Source organism: Erinaceus europaeus, chromosome 13, assembly GCF_950295315.1.
Source record: "Erinaceus europaeus chromosome 13, mEriEur2.1, whole genome shotgun sequence".
NCBI lineage: Eukaryota > Metazoa > Chordata > Mammalia > Eulipotyphla > Erinaceidae > Erinaceus > Erinaceus europaeus.
In genome coordinates, this window is record NC_080174.1 from 44,455,935 (window position 1) to 44,481,776 (window position 25,842).

A 25,842-nucleotide genomic window follows, 5' to 3' on the forward strand; every position below is an offset into this window, starting at 1 on the left:
TATCCTTATTGATCTCGTGGTTGGATAGGACAGAGAAAAATAGAGAGAGGAGGGGAAGACAGAGAGGAGGAGAAAAAGATAGACACCTGCAGACCTGTGAAGCGACTCCCCTACAGGTGGGGAGTCGGGGGCTTGAACCAGGATCCTTCAGCCCATCCTTGCACTTTGCGCCATGTGCGCTTAACCCGCTGCACTACAGCCTGACCCCTCCCCCCCCAACTTTTATTTACTGAATTGAAAGATGGGAATCCTACCTTTTTTGGTCACGTTCGGAGAATAGCAGATCATTTAGATTATAATTTTTTTTTTCCCCTCCTCCCCTCCGGCACTCTTCAGTTCTGGCTTTTGGTGGTGCTGGGGATTGAATTTGGGACCTTGGAGCCTCAGGCATGAAAGTCTTTTTGCGTAAACATAGCAATACTTGTTTTAAGTTTTTCTTCTTCAATCAATGCTTTTTATGGTATCTGTATTATAGGTAAATGTGTATACAGAATGTTTGATGAAGTGTCTTTATTACTGATGTGGTTATGCTGTATATATGTAGCCTGCTCAAGAAGAACACAGAGAAGATCCAGATTTTGAAACTAAGGAAGAAGGAGGACGTGAAGAGTGCTCCAAAATAGAAGTAAAAGAAGAAAACCTTGAATCAAAAGCAGAAAGAGAATCAAAAGCTTCCCAGAAACCAATCAGAAGACACAGAAACATGCATTGCAAGGTTTCTTTGTTGGATGACACAGTTTATGAATGTGTTGTGGAGGTAAGTACATTTTAATTCCCAGCAGTTAGAACTGTGATGAATGGCTTTATGTAGGGTTGGTTATGTGGGGCCTGAACCTGAGATAAGACCAAGTATAGTAACTATTTCTTTATTCCTCATAATCTTATTGAACTTTTATTCTAATTAATGATAGAAAATGACAACAGATATAACACACAAGTAAAACAAATAGTGTATTAGTTACCATGAATGATAGGAGAAAACAAATAGATAGAAGGTGTAAAGGATGCAGTGGGGTGGGGACAGTATAATTTGAAAAAACTTGGTGAGAGTGGACATCACTGAGAAGAGTTTTAAACACTTAAAGCAGATCAAAGTATAGAATGACTATTTCTTTTATTATTATTTATTTTCCCTTTTGTTGCCCTTGTTATTTTTTATTGTTGTAGTTATTGTTGTTGTTGTTGATATCGTCGTTGTTGGATAGGACAGAGGGAAATAGAGAGAGGAGGGGAAGACAGAGAGGAGGAGAGAAAGATAGACACCTGCAGGTGTGGAGCCAGGGCTTGAACCGGGACCTTATGTGGGCCCTTGCGCTTCGTGCTATGTGTGCTTAACCCATTGTACTACCGCCCGACCCCCTATAATGACTATTTCTTTTTTTTTTAATCTGTTTTTTTAAATATTTATTTTATTTATTTATTCCCTTTTGTTGCCCTTGTTGTTTTATTGTTGTAGTTATTATTGTTGTTGTCGTTGTTAGATAGGACAGAGAGAAATGGAGAGAGGAGGGGAAGACAGAGAGGGGGAGAGAAAGACAGATACCTGCAGACCTGCTTCACCGCCTGTGAAGCAACTCCCCTGCAGGTGGGGAGCTGGGGTTCGAACCGGGATCCTTATGCCGGTCCTTGTGCTTTGCGCCACCTGCGCTTAACCCGCTGCGCTACAGCCCGACTCCCTATAATGACTATTTCTTTTTTTTTTTTTTTCCAGTTTATTCTCAAGAGCTGTATGGTTTCTTTCTTTTTTTTTTTTTATTAAATAATTTAAACCCCCACTATGTCATTCATCATCTTTCATGGACCTGTATTCTCCCCACCCACCCACCCACCCCAGAGTCTTTTACTTTGGTGTAATACAACAATTTCATTTCAGGTTCGACTTGTGTTTTCTTTTCTAATCTTGTTTTTCAACTTCGGGCTGAGAGTGAGGTCATCCCATATTCATCCTTCTGTTTCTGACCTATTTCACTCAACATGATTTTTTCAAGGTCCATCCAAGATCGGCTGAAAACAGTGAAGTCACCATTTTTTACAGCTGAGTAGTATTCCATTGTGTATATATACCACAACTTGCTCAGCCACTCATCTGTTGTTGGACACCTGGGTTGCTTCCAGGTTTTGGCTATTACAAATTGTGCTGCTAAGAATATATGTGTACACAGATCTTTTTGGATGGATGTGTTGGGTTCCTTAGGATATATCCCCAGGAAAGGAATTGCAGGATCATAGGGTAGGTCCATTTCTAGCCTTCTGAGAGTTCTCCAGACTGTTCTCCACAGAGGTTGGACCAATTTACATTCACCAGCAGTGCAGGAGGGTTCCTTTGACCCCACACCCTTTCCAGCATTTGCTGCTGTTACTTTTCTGATGTATGACATTCTCACAGGAGTGAAGTGATATCTCATTCTTGTCTTTATTTGCATTTCTCTGACAATCAGAGACTTGGAGCATTTTTTCATGTATTTCTCGGCCTTTTGGATCTCTTCTGTGGTGAATATTTTGTCCAAGTCCTCCCCCCATTTTTGGATGGGGTTATTTGTTGTCTTGTTGTTGAGTCTGGCAAGCTCTTTATATATGTTGGTTATTAAACTCTTATCTGATGTATGGCATGTAAAGATCTTCTCCCATTCTGTGAGGGGTCTCTTGGTTTGGGTAGTGGTTTCTTTTGCTGTGAAGAAGCCTTTTAATTTGATGTAGTCCCATAGGTTTATACTTGCCTTAGTCTTCCTTGTAATTGGATTCGTTTCATTGAAAATGTCTTTAAAATTTATGTGGAAAAAAGTTCTGCCAATATGTTCCTCTAAGTATCTGATAGTTTCTGGTCTAACATCCAAGTCCTTGATCCACTTGGAATTTACTTTTGTATTTGGTGAAATACAGTGATTCAGTTTCATTCTTCTGCATGTTTCAACCCATTGTTTCCAACACCATTTGTTGAAGAGACTCTGCTTTACCCATGTAATAGTCTGGGCCCCTTTGTCAAAGATTAGATGTCCATAGGTATGGGGCCTCATTTCTGGGCTCTCAATTCTATTCCACTGGTCAGTGTGTCTGTTCATGTTCCAGTACCAAGCAGTTTTGATGACAATGGCCCTATAATACAGTTTGAAATCTGGGAGTGTGATGCCTCCGGTTCTGTTCTTTTTTCTCAAGATTGTTTTGGCAATTCTAGGTCTTTTCTGGTTCCAGATAAACATTTGTAGCATTTTTTCTATTCTCCTAAAAAATGTGCTTGGGATCTTGATGGGGATAGCATTAAATTTGTAGATGGATCTGGGTAATATATTCATTTTGATGATTTTGACTATTTCTATGGACTAAAATATGAATAGTGACTTTTTAAAAAAAATTATTTATTTTGTTGCCCTTGCTTTATTGTTGTGATGGTTATTATTATTGTTATTATTGATGTTGTTGGATAGGACAGAGAGAAATCAAGAGATAGGGAAGACAGAGGGGGAGAGAAGGATAGACACTGCAGACCTGCTTCACTGCTGTGAGGCAACCCCCCTACAGGTGGGGAGCTGGAGGCTTGAGCCAGGATCTTTATGTTGGTCCTTGTGCTTCGCGCCATGTGTGCTTAACCCTCTTCGCTACCACCCGACCCCCATGAATAGTGATGTACAGATGTGAAAGGATTAAAAGTGAGTTTTATTACTTTTTTTTTTTTCCTTACCAGAGCATTGCTCAGCTCTGGCTTATGGTGGTGCAGGGGATTGAACCAGGGACTTTAGAGCTTCAGGCCCGAGAGTCTGCTTGCATAACCATTATGCTATCTCCCCCACCCCTTATTTACTTTTTTTCTGTGTCTGTTTATTAATTGAACACAGCATGTTTTAATAACCAAGAGCAATTTTGTTTTAAAATTGATTTGTTATTTATAGAGTGGTCTTCCAGCACTAGATTTCCCAGGATATCCTCAATATTGAGACCTTTTATTCCTACAAAAGTATTTGTCCTAAAAATTACAATCTTTCCAGTTTTGCTTTCACCAATCTGGTTTATAAGCTTTCTCTCCTTTTCTTTTCACCTCTTTTCTTTTCTTTTCTTTTCTTTTCTTTTTTTACCAAAACATTACTCAACTGATGGTTGAGCAATTGGTGGTGCGAGGGATTGAACATAGGACTTTGGGGCCTCAGGCATGAGAGTCTCTTCACATAACCATTATGCTGTCTACCCTCCCCCCATACTTTTCCCAGCCTGTACCTTTATAAGCCTTAGTTCATTTAATGTATTTTCTTCCTACCTTTCTTCCTTCCCCTCTTTCTCTCTCTCTCTCTCTTTCTTACTTTCTTTCTTTCTTTCTTTCTTTCTTTCTTTCTTTCTTTCTTTCTTTCTTCCTTTCTTTCTTTGCCACCAGGGTTTTCACTGGGACTTGGTGCCTGCAAGACAACTGTACCATTCCTCTCCCCCTTTTTAAGAGAGAAAGAGAGAGAGATAGAGATACTAGTAACATTGCTTCACCATTCTTGAAACTTCCTGCTGCAGATAGGGACTGGGAACTTAAACTCTGGTCGTCATGAATGGCGATGTATGGGTTATAGCAGTGCACCACTGTTCAGCACCTAATGTATTTCTTTAACATATAAAAAGTTTCAAACTTATCAATCATTATTAAATCACTAGTAAAAAATGTTTAAAGTATGTAATGCCATTTCGCGAAATTCCTTATTGTTTTCTAACAAGTATTGGAAGCATGACTCAATGAAAATGTAAGAGTTACTCAATTATTATTTTGTTCCTTCTTTTTTTTAAATTTCTTTATTGGGGAATTAATGTTTTACATTCAACAGTAAATACAATAGTTTGTACGTGCATAACATTCCCCAGTTTCCCATTTTTTATTTTGTTCCTTCAAATTAAAATCTTTTTTATTTTGTTCCTTCAAGTTAAAGTCTTTCAGAAATCTATATATTTGTGAGAACAATAGCAAGAGGAGGGAGGGAGAACCAAAGTACTACTCAGACACATGTGATGCTAGAGATAAACCTCATGCCTGAATAAAAGTCTAATGTTCTTTTTAAAATTAAAAAAAAAATTTATTACCTTTTGTTGCCCTTGCTGTTTTATTGTTGTAGTTATCATTGTTGTTATTGATGTCATTGTTGTTGGATAGACAGAGAGAAATGGAAAGAGGAGGGGAAGACAGAGAGGGGAAGAGAAAGACAGACACCTGCAGACCTGCTTCACCGCTTGTGAAGTGACTCCCCTGCAGGTGGGGAGCTGGGGGCTTGAACCGGGATCCTTACTGGTCCTTGCACTTTGCGTCCCATGTGCTTAACCCGTTGTGCTACCGTCTGACTCCTTAAAGGTCCAATATTCTTATCACCTCCTGGGCTGGCAAATTAATATTTTATAAAAATTATATGAACTATTTTATTGATTACAACATGAATTGTCAATAATTATGTGCTTAATATAAAGCAATTATTGTGATTACTACTAATAATCTTTATTTACATACACAAATAATTCAGTTCAGAAATAAGTTATTATAAATGTGAACATACCAAGCACAAATAATGCCTAAAATATTTAACTGTATTTATTGATAGCTATTTCTTCAAATTTTGAAAAGGAAATAAAGAAAAATGTATGCTTTGAAAATAGCTGTTATTGGGAGTCGGGCAGTAGCGCAGCAGGTTAAGCATAGGTGGCGCAAAACGCAAGGACCAGAGTAAGGATCCCGATTCAAGCCCTTGGCTCCCCACCTGCAGGGGAGTCACTTCACAGGCAGTGAAGCAGCAGGTCTGCAGGTGTCTATCTTTCTCTCCCCGTCTGTCTTCCCTTCCCCTCTTTATTTCTCTCTGTCCTAACAATGACAACAACAATATAATAACTACAACAATAATATAATAACATATAAAATAGTAACTACAACAGTAAAAACAACAAGGGCAACAAAAGGAATAATTAATTAATTAATTAATATTTTGAAAACAGAAAGAAAATAGCTGTTATTTCTAGTAACCAGAACAGGCCTCTTTCTACTTCTTACCACACCTAGTAGGAAATCTTTCATATTTATTCTCCCCATTCAGAGTAATAACAGATAGCCACTTGATTCAGGTAATTCAAGTAGTCATAGTGACAGAAACCCAAAGAAAGCTTAAGGAAATATATTGCATCAAAAAAGAGAGAGCATGATGTTTAAGATGGTGGTGGGGAGGTGGTAGGTTGAGGCAGATAGAATTTTGCTTTGAACTGTAGCACAGTTTCCAAGCTATTTAAGTGTGTTGTATATTTAAACTGACCAACTAAGAAACAGAGTTTTTGTAACTCACATTGCTCTACTTACACTGTGTCACCTGAAAGTGTTAGTAACCAAAGACTGAATAGGAAATTGGAAAGACATTTTATTTGGTGAATGCAGGAATAAAAGGAAACGGGGTTTTTGTAACTCACATTGTTCTACTAAAGTATGTATACCTTTGCAGAAACATGCTAAGGGACAAGATTTGCTTAAACGAGTGTGTGAGCACCTTAATCTTTTGGAAGAAGACTACTTTGGTCTAGCCATTTGGGATAATGCAACCTCGAAGGTAAGGAGACAGTCTCTAATGTAAAACAAAACAAAACAAAAAAAAAAATTTAATGTCTTTTGTTACGAATGTATTTAATGGGATCTGGGCAGTGGCTCACTCAGTTGAACATGGTACAATATGTTAGGACCTGGGTTCAAGTTCCTGGAACATGCCTGCATTGGTTGAAGCTTTAGGAGTTGTGAAGAAGATCTGCAGGTACTTCTTTCTCTCTTCCTCTCTATCCCCCTTCACTCTCATTTTCTCTCTGCTTCTTTTTCTTCTCTTTCAAGTAGAGAAAGAGAGGCCAAGAGAAAAAGGAAAAGAAATCACAGCACTGAAACTCCCTTCAGTGCAGTGAGGCCCAGACTCAAACCTCTGTTGTACATGTGGTAAAGTAGTGTACACATGAGCTATTTTGCCAGCTAAGATTTTAATTATTTATTTGTTTATTTAAGAGAAGGGAAAATAGAATCACAGTATCACTCTGGTAGATTTAATGCCCATGCTCGAAAGTACAATCAGGGCTAGGAAGATAACATAATGGTAAAGCAGAAGGCTTTCATGCCTGAGTCTCTGTGGTCCCAGATTCAATTTTAGTACCACCATAAGCAGAGCTGAGCAGTGCTGTGGTTCAAAAGTAAGTAAGTAAATAAATTATACAAACAGATGTGGGTTTTTTGTTTTTGTTTTTAAGTGCAATCATTGTTCTAGCCACTGTGCTACCTCCCAGGCTGCTTCCTAACTGTTTCTTGTCCCCAGTGTATCTGGTGTATCTCCCTTCTATCATAGTAATGATGCTTATAGCACATGGAAGCATTTCTTATTATCTGTTAACTAATAAAATGCTATAAAGTGAAGTATAAAGGTACCTGTGCACATTGACTTTAATTACCTTGTACACTCTGTTTTTACTTTTGCTTTGTAAGCCTTCTACCTTGGAGTTCCAAGTGATAGACAGATTTATTCTTAATATAGCAAATGAATGGGAATTCTAGCCCCATAATCATAAATTTCTATAAGAAACTTAGTAAATTTATGTTACCTTGGGATATTTCTATAAAAAACAAAGTAATGAAAGGGACTGGGTGGTGGTACACCTGGTAGAGCACACACACTACCATGCATAAGGACACAGGTTCAAGACTCCAATTCCCAGCTGCAGGTGGGAAACTTTATGAGCCATGAGATGATGCTGCAGGTGCCACACTCCCTTTCTGTCCCCCTCCCTTTCCTTTTCTGTTTCTATAAAATAAAATAAAAAATAGTAGGGCATATGGAATGGTCTTACCATGGTAGCCCAAAGTGGTGGGAAGTGCTAACTCTGTTAAGTGTTCTGGGTTTCCAGATGTCCAACAACAAGTGAGTAGTGAAGGAAGTTGTGAGATTTGTGTGTGTGATGGGATACTCTGCAGCTGCAATACGAAAAAGATGAAATTTTCTCGTTATAATTTGGATGGAAAGTGAAGGAATCTTCCTAAGTGAAATAAGCCAGGAGGACAACTGCCACATAATCTTACACATAGGTGAGAACGACAGCTAGTGCAGTGCTGTAGGTGGCGTTCTTCCCCCCACCCTTTCATTCCTGCTTCTGCCCTCTCAGAAATGGGGGGAGTCAGGCGGTAGCACAGCAGGTTAAAGCGCAGTTGGCGCAAAGCACAAGGACCGGCTTAAGAATACCGGTTCGAGCCCCCGGCTCCCCACCTGCAGGGGAGTCGCTTCACAGGTGGTGAAGCAGGTCTGCAGGTGTCTGTCTTTCTCTCTCCCTCTCTGTCTTCCCCTCTTCTCTCCATTTCTCTGTCCTATCCAACAATGGTGACCTCACTAACAACAATAATATCTACAACAATAAAACAACAAGGGCAACAAAAGAGAGTAAATAAATATTTAAAAAAAAGAAAGAAAGAAAGAAATGAAATGGGAGTGGGGCGGTAGTGCAGCGGGTTAAGCGCATATGGCGCAAAGCGCGAGAACCGCCGTTAAGGATCCCAGTTCGAGCCCCTCTCTCCCCACCTGCAGAGGTGTCGCTTCACAGGCGGTGAAGCAGGTCTGCAGGTGTCTGTCTTTCTCCCCCCCACCATCTGCCTGCCTCTCCTCTCTCCATTTCTCACTGTCCTATCCAACAACAATGAAAGCAATAACAACAACAAGAACAAGGGCAACAAAAGAGAAAAAAATAGCCTCCAGTAGCAGTGGATTCTAGTGCAGGGACCCAGTCGCAGCAATAACCCTGGAGGCAAAAAAAAAAAAATAAAGGAAGGAAGGAAGAAAGAGGTTTCTCCTCTTTCTGATAGGTCTTAGGGTGTTTCTCTTTTTCTTTCTCCCCCATAAAAATGAGCATTTTAAGAATTTGGACATGTGGCCTATAAAATATGTTACTAGAGGGTTTTTTTTTTTTGAGCTAGAAGATTGCTCAGTTCTTCTGTAGAACAATTTTATAGTATGTGGTAACTGTAAGCATATATTCCTCAATCTCTGTTAATTATTGGGGCAGGGGAGGTCAAAGATAACTTGGTCTTCACTTTTGTGTTTGTTTATTGTGCTGACTATGTAACAGTTAAAAATATGTAATTAAATAGAAAATTGTAGCATTTGAACCCATTCCTTGGTTGGGCATCTGTATGTTGCCTTTTTTTTTTTTTTTTTGATAGAAGTTGAGTAGGGGGATACCTTATTCTTTTCTGAATATCATAAAAATCAGTTTTCAGCATATATATACCATTTACTGAGCATTTGCTGAGTCCTTTGCACTGAACTAAGCACTTTGACTTTGGGGGGAAAATCTTGCAGGGGTCCTGATTGAGTGAAGATGTTACCATGAGTAAGGACCTAAATTTAATCCCACCTGCAAGGGGAAAACTTCACAACCTGTAAAGCAGAGCTGCTGGTTAGTCTCTCCCTCTTATCTCTTCTTTCTTCTTTCTCTCTTTTTTCTCTCTCTTTTTCTCCCTGTTTCTATCTTCACCTTCCTTCCCCAACTTCTCTTTCTCTGTCCAGTAAGTTAATTAATAAATAAAATATGAAAAAAAAGAACCTCTGGACCAGCAAAATAGCTCACTTGGATAGTATGCTGCTTTGCCCTATGTGGACCTAGGTTCAAGTCTAACCCCCTCCCTGCCTTAAAGCTTCTGTGTTACAGTCTCTCTCTCTCTCTCTTCTCTCTTCCTTGGAAGAAGTAAAGAAAGAAATCTTCATCGCATTCCTGTGAGGTGGACGTACTTGCTGTCTATATTTCACAATGACTCTGAATTGTTAGGTATGATGTATTTAGTTTCTGGCTGTCCAGAACCATAGTTCCCTGGCTAGAGAGCAGGACTTATTTGCCTGTGTGTGTTGACTTGGAGGAAAGGAACACTATTTCCCTACCTACCATAATAGCCCAAGAATAAATACCCCCTCCTTAGCATCCTATCCTGGCAGTGGGTATGGACACATGGTCAATTTTTAAACAATTGGAAACTGACTACAGGTCTGGGTCCTGGACCCCTGAATGCTGGAGGCATTGGCCTGAGTGTCCTGACTAGGGGTGACTCTGTGCCTCTTACTGCCCTAGGTCTTCTTGGATACCTTCCTTTCTGATCCTTTCCCAAGACTGTCCCCTCAGTTTTCAGCCTTTTGAAGACAGGGGTGGGGAACAACCTTGGGAGAACACATGAGAGGAAATTGTGGGGTGTTGGTTATGTTATATGTTCCTTTGATAATTTATTGCTCTGTAAACTTATTATTTATATACATACATATATAGCATATCAGTAAAAACATTTTAAGACTTGGGGAGATAGCTCAACATGTTAGAGTTCCGGATTTTCATGCCTGTAACCCCAGGGGTCCTAAATTCGATCCTTGATACCACCATAAGATAGAATTGAGCAGTGCTGTGGTCTCTTTCTCTATCTCTCTCCCCCATAGAAATGAACATGTTAAACAATTTAGACGTTTCTGCCTTTAAATATTTCTCATGGGGCCTATAATAGATGTTAGTAGTGAGACTTTCTTTTCTGTTTAAACTTTTTAAACTTGTTCAGTTCTGGTTTATGATGGTGTTAGAGGTACCTGAATAAGCACAATGGTGCTATTTCCCCAGCCCAATTGTGAGACTCTTTTATTGCTATTATTTTATATGGTCCACCATGGCTTGAGGAGCCCTGCCCTAAAAATATATGGGGTCTATGTAAAATTGGAGAACAGTGGAGAGTGAAATTAATGTGGACAAGAGGGGCCAGGGAAAATAAAATAGCCATTCTTTCAGTAAACATTAAGTGAGTAAAATCACGTACCAGATGTTACACTGATGTAAAAAACTTGGACTAAACCAGAGGTCAGAGTTGGAGGGATGATAATGCCAGTTTGTCCTGATTATAGATCTCTGTTAGTCTTTATGGAATAATGAACTAGCAAATGTTCATTATTCCCCCCAACCCTGGCCAGGGTTCTCACTGGAACTCAGTGCCTGTACACCATTTCACTGTTCCTGGAGGCTGTTTCTCCTCCTCCTGTTCCTTCTCCTTCTTTATATCCTCCTGTTCCTTCTCCTTCTTTATAGAGGGTGCAAGGGATAAGGAGTGGGGGAGACTGGGATAAGATGAGACACCTGTAGCACTGCTCCATCACTTATGAAACTTCACCCCTGTAGATGAACACTGGAGGCTTGAACCCAGTTCCTCATACATGATAACTTGTATGCTTTTTTTAAAATTAATTAATTAATTAATTAATTAATTAATTTTGTTGCCCATGTTGTTTTTATTGTTGTAGTTATTATTGATGTCATTGTTGTTGATTAGGACAGAGAGAAATGGAGAGAGGAGGGGAAGACAGAGAGGGGGAGAGAAAGACAGACACCTGCAGACCTGCTTCACCGCCTGTGAAGCGACTCCCCTGCAGGTGGGGAGCCGGGGGCTCAAACTGGAATCCTTCCGCTGGTCCTTGTGCTTAGCGCCACCTGTGCTTAACCCGCTGCGCTACCGCCGGGCTCCCCACTTGTATGCTTTATTGTGTGAGCCACCATCCAGTCCCTTAGCATGTTTTTTAAAATATTTATTTATTTATTTATTTATTTATTTATTCCCTTTTGTTGCCCTTGTTGTTTTCTTGTTGTAGTTATTGATGTCATCATTGTTGGATATGCCAGAGAGAAATGGGGAAGGCAGAGAAGGGGAGAGAAAGACAGATACCTGCAGACCTGTTTCACACCCTGTGAAGCGACTCCCCTGCAGGTGGGGAGCCGGGGGCTCCAACCGGGATCCTTATGTGGGTCCTTGCACTTCGCGCCAAGTGCACTTACCCCACTGCGCTACCGCCCGACTCCCCTCTTAGCGTGTTTTTAAAGAGCTTTATTAAACTCATTTAACTTCAGATAATTCCTTGAGATAGGTACTACTACTACTGATAATTCTTTTATATATATATATATATTTAGTTATTTATTCCCTTTGTTGTCCTTGTTTTATTGTTGTAGTTATTATTGTTGTCGTCGTTGTTGGACAGGACAGAGAGAAATGAAGGAGAGGAGGGGAAGACAGAGAGGGGGAGAGAGAGACATCTGCAAACCTACTTTACCGCTTGTGAAGAGACTCCCCTGCAGGTGGGGAGCGGGGGCTCGAACCGGGGTCCTTACTTCTGTCCTTATACTTTGCACCACCTGCACTTAAGCTGCTGTGCTACTGCCCGACTCCCAATAATTTATTTTATACATAAGGAAACTGAGGGACAAAGATACTTAGTAAGACTGTAGTGGAACTAGAACTCAAGTTTTCTATGGATTTTTTATGGATTCTATTTCTCTGCTCACAGTTACTATGCTGTGAAATTAATACAAGGAATACCAGAAAGGGGGCTAGCAAAATAGCTCTCTTGGATAGTGTGTTGCTTTGCCATGCATAGAACCCAAGTTCAGCCTGCCCACTTCCCCCAGATTGGAAGAAGCTTTGGTGCTGTGGTTTCTTTCTTGCTCACTCTCTAGAAAAGTTATCCAGGAGCAGTGAAACCCCAGGGATGGCCAAAAATTACAGAATGAATGAATGAATAAATGAATGAAATCAGAAATGTTGGTTGACCTGGAGATGTGATTTGAAGGTGTTCAGGGGGCCGGGTTGTGGCTCACTTGGTTTAAGTGCACGTATTACCATGCACAAGGAACCAGTTTCAAGCCCCTGGTTCCTACCTGCAAGGGGAAAGCTTCACAAATGGTGAAGCATTGCTGCAGGTGTCTCTCTTCCCTCTCTCAATTTCTGTCTGTTGTATTAAGTAAAATAAATAAAGTTTTAAAAAATAGATGCTCAGTAATGAGTTTCTGATACTGTATGGTTTTTGTGCTTTGGAGCTCTGTATGAATGCTTTTTCCTCTCCTCCTTTTTACAGACATGGCTGGATTCTGCCAAAGAAATAAAAAAGCAGGTTCATGGTAAGTGAACATAGCCCTTTTTACAATTACTTCTTTAGTGGGTCAGAATTTCCAACCATTTTCTGGCTCTGAGTTACTTTAGAATCCTGACTATGACAAATGACTTTGAAATTGAGATAAAGCTTTCTCCTGGAAGGAGGAGATTCCAAAATAGAAAGATACTGATGAGTGAACACTGTTGAAATGTAGGGCAGATCTTGAATTTTTTTTTTTTCTTTACAACTAGGCAAAGTTAGGGGAAGTAGGAATGGTTGAGAGAAGACAGAAAAGGACTAAGATAAGCAGAGAAAAAGGATATGGGAGTCAGTTTTCAAAAGAGTGGTGATTGAAACTGGAGTAGCCCACAATTAAGTTTGCTTGTCTGATTCTGTTTCTTTTAGATTGTTCTGAACATTCTACTTTCTCTGTATTTACCCCTCTCTAGTTCTTTTTGTCCCTAAGCAATAGTTCTTTTCCACATGGAGAATGTTGAAAGAAAAAGCAAAACAAAGAATAGAAAAACAAGAATTACTTGCCCAATAGTGCTTCTGACACTGTGATTGTCTCTTAGCTCTAAGACCATAGCACATAATATCACTGCACATCCTGCTCAGACTGGTACTTTGGGATGACATTTCAAGGTGGGGAAAAGTGTAGATAAGTATTTTGTGGTCTCAAGTGCAATAGGCCAGCTAAGACATAGAGCCTTTTATTATGCAAGTTATATATATATATATTCAGAATGTTGGAAATGTAACAAGTAAAATAGCTCTAAGCCCTGTCTATGAAAATACTTTTAGCAGTCAGTTTATTCAGGAATAAATGATTATACAACAATATTCTTCTGGAAGAAATAGATCTTATGCGATTCGAGCCTCTGGCTCCCCACCCCAGGGGAGTTGCTTCACAGGTGGTGAAGCAGGTCTGCAGGTGTCTTTCTTTCTTTCTTTCTTTCTTTCTTTCTTTCTTTCTTTCTTTCTTTCTTTCTTTTTTTTAGTATTTATTTATTCACTTTTGTTGTTTTATTGTTGTAGTTATTATTCATGCTGTTGTTGGATAGGACAGAGAGAAATAGAGAGAGGAAGGGAAGACAGACAGGTGGAGAGAAAGATAGACAGCTGCAGACCTGCTTCACCGCTTGTGAAGTGACTCCCCTGCAGGTGGGGAGCCGGGGGCTCAAACTGGGATCCTTATGCCGGTCCTTGCACTTTGTGCCATGTGCACTTAACTCGCCATGCTACCGCCCGACTCCCTACGGTTGTCTTTCTTTCTCTCCCCCTCTCTGTCTTCCCCTCTTCTCTTCATTTCTTTCTGTCCTATCTAACAAAGACAACATCAATAATAACTACAACAATAAAACAACAAGGACAACAAGAGAGAAATAAATATTTTTAAAAATTAAAAAAAAAAGAAATAGATCTTATGATGAGTAGATAGTAACTAGTAGATTATCTTTCTGGATATATATATCATGCTAAGAAATGGGTCTGTAAGTATTTGTCATTTAGAAATAGTATACAGAAGCCAGGAGGTGATGCACCTGGTTGAGTGCACATGTTATAGTGCACCAAGGACACGAGTTCTAGCCCCTGGTCCCCACCTGCAGGGGGAAAACTTCACAAGTGGTGAAGCAGGGCTGCAGGTGTCTCTCTGTCTCTCTCCCTCTCTCCCTCCCCCTTCCGTCTCTATTTCTGGCTGTCTCTATTCAATAAATAAAGATTAAAAAAAATAGCAAGAGTTAATATGATACTGGTTAAACTTTCAGGTACTTCAAACACTTAAAAAATAGTATACAAAATAATACAACAGTCTAAGAAAGAAAATTTTCTCCCTAACACAAACCTTAAAAGGGAATTTCATTAAACTAAAGAAAAAAATTGACACCTTGACACCTGTTGCAAAGGGTGTTTTTTTTTTTCCCTAAAATGTTTTACATCACACAAGAAGTAGATACTTAATGTGAAAAATTTAAAATAAATCATGGTGAAAGGAAAAGGTCATACCTAAAGACTATCTACTTATTTAATGTGACTATTTTAATATAAACATGTATTTATTTGCATACTTATATGTTGTTCAATAAACATGCAACCTATTTTTTATTGCTTTATTGAGGAAAAGTTGATTCACAGTGGTGTTGTCACAGGGATACAGTTCCATATCTCCTTAAGATGAATGTTAGTGCACCTCCCCCGCCACCAGAGCATCACCCTTCTTCATCAGAGAACTTTAGTCCTCAGTCCCTTTTAAACCCTCCCTTAGTTTCCCCTCCCCACCCCAAGTCTTCTGATCTTCTGGGCGACAAATCACAGCCCATTAAGGTTTTCCTCTTATATTTTCCTTTCCTGAGAGTTTAGGTACTCTTCACATCAAATTATATGTAAATGCATTCCATTCACTTTTTTTTTAACTAACAAAATGAACGTACTTGGAAACAACAAAAAGACAATTTGGAAAGTGCAGTCTCATGGTGCAAGACACATACATACTTGCCCTGATCTACCTACTGTGCTATTAATTTTTTTAAAAATGAATGTGTATTTGTAGCATCAAATATATACGCATTTCTATTCAAATTTGGGGTTAATAGCAATAACTTGCAGTGAGCAATCTTGCAATTAACTTTTATATGTGTGTATGCACACATGCATATATTTGCATGTGTCTATAGATAAATTCCTAGAAATATGATAAGTGAATGCTCTAAATGAATATTTAAATTTTTAAACAAAAATTTATAACTTATTAGTAAATTACATACCGAAAAAGGTAAAGCAATGCTTTTAGGTATACATTCATTATAGATATTGATCTCAGCTGTTAAAAGTGAGGAAGTCAACTCCTTCACCTCATCTTAGATGGAGCTTGAAGGAATCATCTTAAGCTGGTCCTTGCTTGCTCTTCCTACCACCTGCACTTAACCCGCTGTGCTACCGCCCGACTCCCACAAGTTATGTTTTTAAAGATTTAAAGCCCAGACATGCCCCATCTTAATTTTGTCATCCCTTCTTTCCCTTGCAGACAATTCCATTGCTCAGAATTGAATGATGTTTTCATTGTATTTTTAAATGATTTTTAATGATTTTTGTGATTGTTATTACTTATGAATGTATAGCTAGATTTCTGTTTTACCATTTTGAATATCATGTAACTTATTAATAAATTTACTTATGCATGTCTAAAATTTTTAAATGCTGAATGCACATATTACCTATTTTAGAAATCTAATAGGAGAATCATGAATTAACAATAACTACATCAATGCAATTTTGTCATTTCATAAACAAACAACAAAAAGTGCTCTAATCTTAGTTTATGGTATACACTGTAAATACTGCCTCCTCAATCCCCCACCGTTTTGAGAAACAATTATGGAATGGTTTTTCTTTTTTTCTTTTCTCTTTTTTTTTGCCTCCAGGCTTATTGCTGGGGCTCAGTGCCTGCACTACGAATCCACTGCTACTGGAGGCCATTTGTCCCACTTTGTTGCCCTTGTTGTCGTTATTATGACTATTGTCATTGCTGTTGTTGTTGGATAGGGCAGAGAGAAATCGAGAGAGGAGAGGAAGACAGGGAGAGAGAAAGACAGACACCTGCAGACCTGCTTCACCGCCTGTTAAGGGACCCCCCCCTGCAGGTGGGGAGCCGGGGGCTCAAACCGGGATCCTCACGCTGGTCCTTGCAATTCATGCCATGTGGCTTAACCCGCTGTGCTACCACCCGATCCCCTGGAATGGTTTTTCTATTGCTTGATATTTATTTTTGCATTTTGGCTTTTGTACCTATGTGATTCCACCGATCTTAGAGATTTTTTTTTTCCTGTTAATTTCAGACAGAGGGGGAGGGAGGGAGAGAAGGGTGGGAGAAAGAGATACCACAACACTCTCCATCATTAATGAAGCTTCTGATGTAAATGTTCTCTGGTGCCAGGGTGTCAAACCTGAGACCTCATGCATGTGTATCCTTCCGGATGAGTTGTCTCCCTGTGTTGGAATTGTTTTTCTAAACCTAAATTTCATTTAAAATTTCTGGAATACAAAGCATTAGAAGTGGGTGGTAGTGCAGCTGGTTAAGTGCACATGGCGCGAAGCGCAAGGATCCGGGTTAGTGCCCCCGGCTCCCCACCTGCAGGCGGTGAAGCAGATCTGCTGGTGTGTATCTTTCTCTCCCCCTCTCTGTCTTCCCCTCCTCTCTCCATTTCTCTATCCTAACAACGACATAAATTACAACAACAATAAAAAACAACAAGGGCAACAAAAGGGAAAATAAAAAAATTTTTTTAATCTTAAAAAAATGAAGTGGGTGGCAATTGTTAGGATAAATTGGATATGACTAGATCTAACTTTGTTATATTGACTGGAATTTGCTTTTTTTAATGTTTAAGGGAAGTATCAACCATTTTCAAAGGAACTTTTAGACATTTTAGGTTACATACAACTCTATATTCATTAAGACAGTTAAGCTATTGCAAATTATAATTTGTCAATGGTCACCAGCAGTTAGTAGTAGTAAGAGTGATCTTTAGAGAAGTACTGTGGACATCAAACAGAATGATGTTTGAAATATAGGTGTTTGTTGTGGGGTAATAATAGAGTCCAGTAGTTAAAAACTCATGGTTTGAAATAAAAGAACCTTGGATTCATTAACTACATTCTGTTCTTAAGCATTTTTTTCATATATAAAAAGATTTTTTCTGGATTTTTATATTAATATATATATGCATCAAGTACTAAAATGGTAGCACTTATCATTATAGCATACATATTTCTTTTTTATTATTATTATTTTTTAAAATTTTATTATATTTATTTTCCCTTTTGTTGCCCTTGTTATTTTTGTTGTTGCTGCTGTTATTGATGTCTTCGTTGTTGGATAGGACAGAGAGAAATGGAGAGAGGAGGGGAAGCCAGAGAAGGGGAGAGAAAGACAAGACACCTGCAGACCTGCTTCATTGCCTGTGAAGTGACTCCCCTGCAGGTGGGGAGCTGGGGACTCGAACCCGGATCTTTACATCGGTCCTTGCGCTTTGCGCCACGTAAGCTTAACTGCTGCGCTACCGCCGGACTCCCCAGCATGCTTATTTCTAACTGAGATTCAGCTCTACTCTTTTTTGGAAGCAAGTAGTCAAGTTGGAAAAATCTTGAAGCATTTCAGTAGAAAAATTGATAATCAGTTTTATAACTTTTACTCACTAAACTCTTTAGTTTTTATATCTAAGATGTTATTGTTCAGCTATAGTTTCTAAGAGCCATTTCTTCCTTCTAAAATATTTCCCCAGCATCATCCATCCTAATATTAAGATGTATCACAAGTAAACAAAGTCCAAACCAAAAGAACATCTATAGATCACTTGAATGACCTTTAGAAACCCAGAGTAGTACATATTAAAATAGTTCACATTTTAATCATTGTTATAAACATGCCAGCCTGTAGCAGGAGTGGAGAACACCTAGCCTGTGGGCCATACGCGGTCTATGAAGTCATTTGGTCTGACCCTACCAAGGCAACTAGAGATTTCTTCATAGCAACATTAAATGATTATTTTATGTTGATAATTTTGCAGTATTTTATTTGTTGCATAGAGACAGAGAGAAATTGAGTGGGAAGGAGGAAGTAGAGATAGAGAAATAGAGCGGTCCAGGTGGTGGTGCACTGGATAAGGTATTGAACTCTAAAGCATGAGGTCCCTTCAGTCCTCAGCAGTAAATGTACCAGAGTGATAATTGGCTCTTTCTCTCTCTCCAGTCATTTCTGATGGATAAATAAATAAAATCTTTTGGGAGAGAGGGAGAGAGCGAGAGAGAGAGACCGGCAACACTGCTTCACCATTCAAGAAGCTTTCCCCCTGCAGGTGGGGACCAGGGGCTTGAACCTGTGTCCCTGCACTTTGTAACATGTCTGCTCTACTGAGTGCTTCACTGCATGCCACCTCAAGTTGATAATTTTTTATGGCCTGTGAATGATGTTATAAATATCCAAACAGTTCTTGCAGAAAAAGATTCCCATCCCCTGACCTATAGGATGGTTTCTTTGATGATGTTTTGCCTATATGCTATCTAGTTTTAATACTTGGTATTATGTCAGGTAATAGAGAAAGGGGGAGGGGAGAGAGACTGGATGATTTTCTAACTCTTAATAGTTAGATACCTCTTAATAGAAAGATACCATTTATCTAAACTTCTTTTTCTTTTTTAAATAAAAATAACATTTTACTAACAGTGCATGAACATATTAAAAGACTCCAGGGGAAAAAAAATTGAATATTTTTATGTACTTCTATCAGAAACTTAAAAACATAAAATTCATTTGTGTTTATTTTTATAGGTGTCCCTTGGAATTTTACATTTAATGTAAAGTTTTATCCACCTGACCCAGCCCAGTTAACAGAAGATATAACCAGGTAAATAAGTTATTGATAGTTAAATGTATAATACTTCTTATTACTATACACTCTGGGAATTTCTCTTCAAGGAAAAAGATGAACTATTGAACCTAACAGAAAATTTCTGGTCATGTCAAGACAGGTTGCAAATAAATGAACTTAGAAATTTCATATATGTAACTTACCTGGTGGATATTGGCAAGAGAATACCTTACCTATTACAGGTATTATGCTGAGCTGGGCGTCGACACCACACTCTGAAGGACATGACTTAAATATAATGATAAAACGACACACACAGCATATGCACACCTCTCTATACTCTGTATAATAGTGACCAAAAACACCAAAATATAAATGTTATTTCATCCTATTACCCTTTTAAAGTGTATAATTAGGTACATGATCTTCCTGGATTGAATCTTCCTTAGCTTGTAATTTTTAACCCCAATTAATTTGTGAAATAAATCTTATATTCTTTATTTTTATTATTATTTTTTTATATTTATTTTATTTATTTTTTTCCCTTTTGTTGCCCTTATTGTTTTTATTGTTGTAGTTATTGTTGTTGTTGTTGGATAGGACAGAGAGAAATGGAGAGAGGGAGGGGAAGACAGAGAGGAGGAGAGAAAGATAGACACCTGCAGACCTGCTTCACCGCCTGTGAAGCGACTCCCCTGCAGGTGGGGAGCTGGGGTTCGAACCGGGATCCTTATGCCGGTCTTTGTGCTTTGCGCCACCTGCGCTTAGCCCACTGTACTACAGCCCGACTCCCTATTTTTATTTTTTAAGAATTTGTTTTATTATATAAGGAGAGTTTCTCTTGAGACAGAACAAAGAAGCCTCTGATACATGTGGTACCAGGGGTGGAACTAGAAACCTCAGATATGCAAGTCCAATGCTCTTACCAGTTGAGTTGCCAACTTCTCAGCCACAAATTCTGTACTCTTTAAAAAACAGTTCAGGGAGTTGGGCGGTAGCACAGCGGGTTAAGCACAGGTGGCGCAAGGACCTGTGTAAGGATCCCGGTTCGAGCCCCCGGCTTCTCACCTGCAGGGGAGTTGGTCTGCAGGTGTTTATCTTTCTCTTGCCCTCTCTCTTCATTTCTCTGTGTCCTATCCAACAATGATGACGACATCAATAACTATAACAATAAAACAAGGGCAACAGAAGGGTATAAATAAATAAATTTTTTAAAAAAAAAATAGTGCATTGATTTTTTAAAATTTCTTGTTATTGACAGATAGCTCTTAGCATTATTATTTATTATTGGATAGAGTCAGAGAGAAATTGAGAGGGGGAGGAGAGGGAAAGACAGAGAGACACCTGCAGCCCTGCTTCACCACTAGTGAAGCTTCCCCCTGCAGGTTGGGACCAGGGGTCCTTGTGTACTGTAGTGTGTGCGCTCAACCAGGTGTGCCACCACCTGGCCCCTAGCTCTTAGTATTATAACCAAGCATATTTATACACCATTCCTAGCTTGCTTTTTTTCAGATAGGAAGACAAAACAGAGTGGGAGAGAGCAATACCACGAAACCAAAGCTTCCTCATTTGTGGTGAGGGTCAGACTCAGTCCTGGTCACATGCAAGACAAAGCAGATACTGTGTCCAGGTGAGCTATCTTCCTGACTAGCTTACTGGTCTTTGTTTTTTTTTTTTTTTTTTTTAAGACAGTGGCCATTATTTGATTCTATATAAATATCAACCAAAAAGAAAATGTAGCACAGTGGTTGGGGAGTTACTGAACTGGTAGAACCCTGGACTTTGATACCTCAGGCTTCTGGTTCAGTCCTTGACACCATGGGTGCCAGGGTGAGATTCTGCTTCACTCTCCCTGCCTGTCTCCCTCTCACCTCTCTGCCTCATGTGAAACTCTTTCTCAGATGTAATGAATAAATAAAGTCTTAGAAATATAATGCACATATTACATATATGAGTACTACACAGAAGAGTAAAATTACCATCTGACATTAAGCAAACCTAGCCTTCGAGGCTGTCTTCTCCGTCACACTCTGGCAGTGATAGTTTTCTCACAAGTAGTTTTGAGCATGTTAGGTGAGATAATTTATGTCTATATGCTCCTTAGTGTACTCAGAAAAGTCTTTTTTTTTTTTAACTTCTCCTTTTTTTTATTCTAAACTTTTGTCCGACCATGACAGCAACGGTTTTCAAAAGTATTTATTTGAGGGAGTCGGGCGGTAGTGCAGAGGGTTAAGCGCACGTGGTGCAAAGCACAAGGACCGGCTAAAGATCCCAGTTCAAGCCCCTGGCTCCCCACCTGCAGGGGGGTCACTTAAAGCCGTGAAGCGGGTCTGCAGGTGTCTATCTTTCTCTCCCCCTCTCTGTCTCCCCCTCCTCTCTCCAAATCTGTTTGTTCTATCCAACAACAACGACATCAGTAACTACAACAATAAAAAAGGGCAACAAGAAGGGAAAATGAATAAATAAATATTTTTTAAAAATATTTTTAAAGTATTTATTTGGGAGTCAGGTGGTAGCGCAGCGGGTTAAGTACATGTGGCGCAAAGTGCAAGGACCGCATTAAGAATCCTGGATTGATCCCCTGGCTCCCCACCTGCAGGAGAGTCGCTTAAGAAGCGGTGAAGCAGGTCTGAAGGTGTCTCTCTTATTCTCCCCCTCTCTGTCTTCCCCTCCTCTCTCCATTTCTCTCTGTCCTATCTAATAATGATAACATCAATAACAACAATAATAACTACAACAACAATTAAAAAAACAAGGGCAACAAAAAAGGGAAAATAAATAAATATTAAAAAGTATTTATTTATTTGAAAGAGAACCAGAGCACCCCCAAAACAACTTTGATTCATATTCCCAGCAGGAGAGAAGTGCTAGGATGAAGATAAGAGGGCACTAAACTCCAGCTCCATCAGCACCCAGTGAGAGAGAAGGAAAAGGAGAGGGACATATGGAGGTAGTAATGGTGTCATGAGTAGCTTGGAGGAGAAAAGAGGATTGGATCAGGGGAAAAAAAGGGGCAACTATGTATAAATGTGGACAGATAGTTGCAGAGATGATGGTTAGCCCATGTCTACAACTTTGGGGGAACTATGGTGGCTTACAGTGGGGACCTGAAGATTCAGAACTCTGGTGGTGGGAATGGTGTGGATTTAAGAGGAACATTGGGGAATGTTATGCATGTACAAACTATTGTATTTACTGTTGAATGTAAAACATTAATTCCCCAATAAAGAAATTTGAAAAAAAAAAAAACCACCTTGTTGACATGTAATTTTGTAAAATAAATAAATAAATGAATGAAAAGAGAGAGAACTTGAGTATCACTCTCATATGTGATGCCAGAGACTAAACACAGGACCTCACACTTGAGTTCAATGCCTTATTCTATTCACTATACTACCTGCTAGGCTGCCAGTTTTTATTTTATTTTTTAAACTATTTGTGTGTGTGTTTCCATGCTGAGGCCTAAAGCACATTTTTTCAGGCAGTGATTTCACTGCTCCTGGTAGATAGTTTTGTCTCTTAATTTTCAGAGAGTGGAGCTGCTATACCACAGTTCCAAGAGCTTCCCTGGTACTGTTCCATGAGGTCCTGGGAGCTCAAACTCAGGTCCTCACAAGTGACAAAGTGTACATTCTTTTTATTTATTAATTTATTTATTCCCCTTTGTTGCCCTTGTTGTTTTATTGTTGTCGTTATTGTTGTTGTTGATGTCATCATTATTGCATAGGACAGAGAAAAATAGAGAGAGGAGGGAAAGACAGAGCGGGAGAGAAAGACACTTGCAGACTTGCTTCATCGCTTGTAAAGTGACTCCCCTGCAGGTGGGGAGCCAGGGGCTTGAACCGGGATCCTCACACAGGTCCTTGCACTTGGCGTCACCTGCGCTTAACCCACTGTGCTACCGCCCGACTCCCTAAAGTATACATTCTACTGGATGAGCTATCTCCCAACCTTTAAACTTTTTACATGAAAGACTTTTATGCATAAAGAAAAAAATAATAGCACAATGATAGCCAAAGATTGACTGCCTAGATCGAACAATTGTCAACATTATATGTACTTGATTTCTCTTTTTCTCTCTCCTTTGATTCCTTTTTCTATTGCTGCTGCGATTGATTTGGCAATTTTTTTTTCTTTTTTCCTATAGATACTATTTATGTCTTCAACTTCGGCAGGACATAGTTACAGGCCGTCTGCCCTGTTCCTTTGCAACCTTAGCATTGTTGGGTTCTTATACCATCCAGTCTGAGCTGGGAGACTATGATCCAGAACTCCATGGTGCTGACTATGTCAGTGATTTTAAACTGGCCCCAAATCAGACCAAGGAACTTGAAGAGAAAGTCATGGAACTGCATAAGTCATACAGGTAAATAGATTTTCACAGTTCATTCTGTGGTGTGTGTGTTTGTGTGTGTGTGTGTGTGTGTGTGTGTGTGTGTGTGTTTTGGGGGTATGTATGGATTGTTTTTGTTTTTTGCAGTATGTTTAAATCCTGGATCCCACACTGATGCAGTGGCTCTTTTAGTGAGAAGGTGGTGCTGTAGAGAGAATTTAAGTAGATAGAGCCAACATGAGTTTATTTACATCCTGATCCTTTGAGTGAGTCATTTAAGCCCTGGTCTGGAGATGCAGATTTCTTTTCTTTTCTCCTTCTTCTTCTTCTTCTTCTTCTTCTTCTTCTTCTTCTTCTTCTTCTTCTTCTTCTTCTTCTTCTTCTTCTTCTTCTTCTTCTTTTTTTTTTTTTTCCAGAGCACTGCTCAGCTCTTATGGTGGTGCTGGGGATTGAACCTGGGACTTTAGAGCCTCAGGCATGAGAGTCTCTGTATATAACCATTATGCTATCTACCCCTGTCCTAAGCCCTCTCTGTGAACCTAAGTTTTCTCATTAAAGGGATTGTATTGTAGGATGAGACACTTGCAGCACTTTCCTACCACTAGTGAAGCTTCCGTCCCTTCCCCCAAAGGTGTGAACAAGGGGCTTGAATCCAGGTCCAAGCACAAGTAACATGCATTCAATCAGATACACAATCCTTTAAGATTATCATTATTATCGTATTCATTTATTTACTGGATAGAGGCAGTCAGAAATTGAGAGGGAAGGGAGACAGAGGAGAAGAGAGACACCTGCAGTACTCCTTCAACACTTGCAAAGCTTTCCTCTGCAGGTAGGACCAAGGTCTTGAACCCGGGTCCTTCTGCATTGTAACCTGTGCACTCAACCAGGTATGCCACCAGTTCGGCCCCTATTAAGTTTTTTGTTGTTGTTTCTTTTTTAGTTTTTAATGAAGCAGTAGAAGTATGAATTTTATTAAACTTTAAATACCTTTTAATTTAATATTCTGTGTCATATGCTCTCCATGATCTTGACAGGTTCTAAAACATGTTTGATGCTATAATCATGGTTTTAAAAAGTTCATTCTTATGCCAGATGGTGGCCCATCCACTTAAGCGCATATAGTATGAAGCACAAGGACCCATGCAAGATTAGGACTTGAGTTCCCGCCTCCCCACCTACAGAGGGGATGCTTCACAAGCTGCTGCAAAGCAGGCCTGCAGATGTCTATCTTTCTCTCTCCTTCTCTACTCCTCCATCTCTCTCAATTTCTCTCTGTCCTATCAAATAAAATGGAAAAAAAGTTTATTCAAAACTCAGGGTAAGTCCAATGAATTTTAATATAACCATACCAAATATTTTATTGATAAATTTTCAAATTTCACATTGAAAGTAAACTTTATAAACTGCACTTGTTGAATTTTGGTATGCTATGGTGAGTGTTTTTAATTTCACTCCTTTTTTATTTTTTATTTATTATTGTATAGAGATAGAGAGAAATTGAGAGGGGGAAAGGTAGAGGAGAGAGACACCCGCAGCTCTGCTTCACCACTCCTGAAGCTTTCCCCCTGCAGGTGGGGACCAGGGGCTTGAACCTGGGTCCATGCACACTGTGATGTGTGTACTTAACTAAGTGTGCCACCATTTGGCCCCTTTAATTTCACTCCTTTGCCAACTGTATACCTCTCTGAGATCAAGTTTCTTAATATACTATATTAAGTCAGCATATTGCAAGATAGGAATACAGAAGAAAGAGGATACTTGAGTTATCTTCTAAGCCAAGTATTAAAAAAATTATAAATATGGGGAGTTGGGCGATAGCTCAGTGAGTTAAGTGCACATGGTGCAAAGCGCAAGGACCGGTGTAAGGATCCTGGTTCAAGCCCCTGGCTCCCCACCTGCAGGGGGGTCGCTTCACAGGTGGTGAAGCAGGTCTGCAGGTGTCTTTTTCTCTACCCCTCTCTGTTGTCCCCTCCTCTTTCCATTTCTCTCTGTCCTATCCAACAATGATGACATCAGTAACAACAACAATAATAACTACAACAATAAAACAAGGGCAACAAAAGGGAATAAATATATAAATATTTTTTAAAATTATAAATACGTAAAACAAAATCACTTTTTAATATTTTCAGGAAAATAATATTTTTCACATGAAAGTCCACATTAAAATATCAGTTTATTATTGCTATTCCTTCAGTATTTACTAAGTAAAGTATTTCTTAGTTTCAGTTTCTAATAT

General features: G+C 39.3%; 1 protein-coding gene across 18 annotated transcripts in view; it reads left to right on the forward strand.

The window, feature by feature from the left end:
* Window positions 1-25,842, forward strand: part of EPB41 (erythrocyte membrane protein band 4.1) — a 217,665-nt gene that overhangs the window by 88,605 nt on the left and 103,218 nt on the right. For all 18 annotated transcript variants that reach the window (XM_060205680.1, XM_060205692.1, XM_060205686.1 and 15 more), the window contains exons 3-7: window positions 545-757; window positions 6,438-6,542; window positions 12,882-12,924; window positions 19,228-19,303; window positions 23,415-23,633. In XM_060205680.1, the coding sequence (XP_060061663.1) occupies window positions 545-757; window positions 6,438-6,542; window positions 12,882-12,924; window positions 19,228-19,303; window positions 23,415-23,633 (656 nt within the window). The remainder of the gene's footprint in view (window positions 1-544; window positions 758-6,437; window positions 6,543-12,881; window positions 12,925-19,227; window positions 19,304-23,414; window positions 23,634-25,842) is intronic.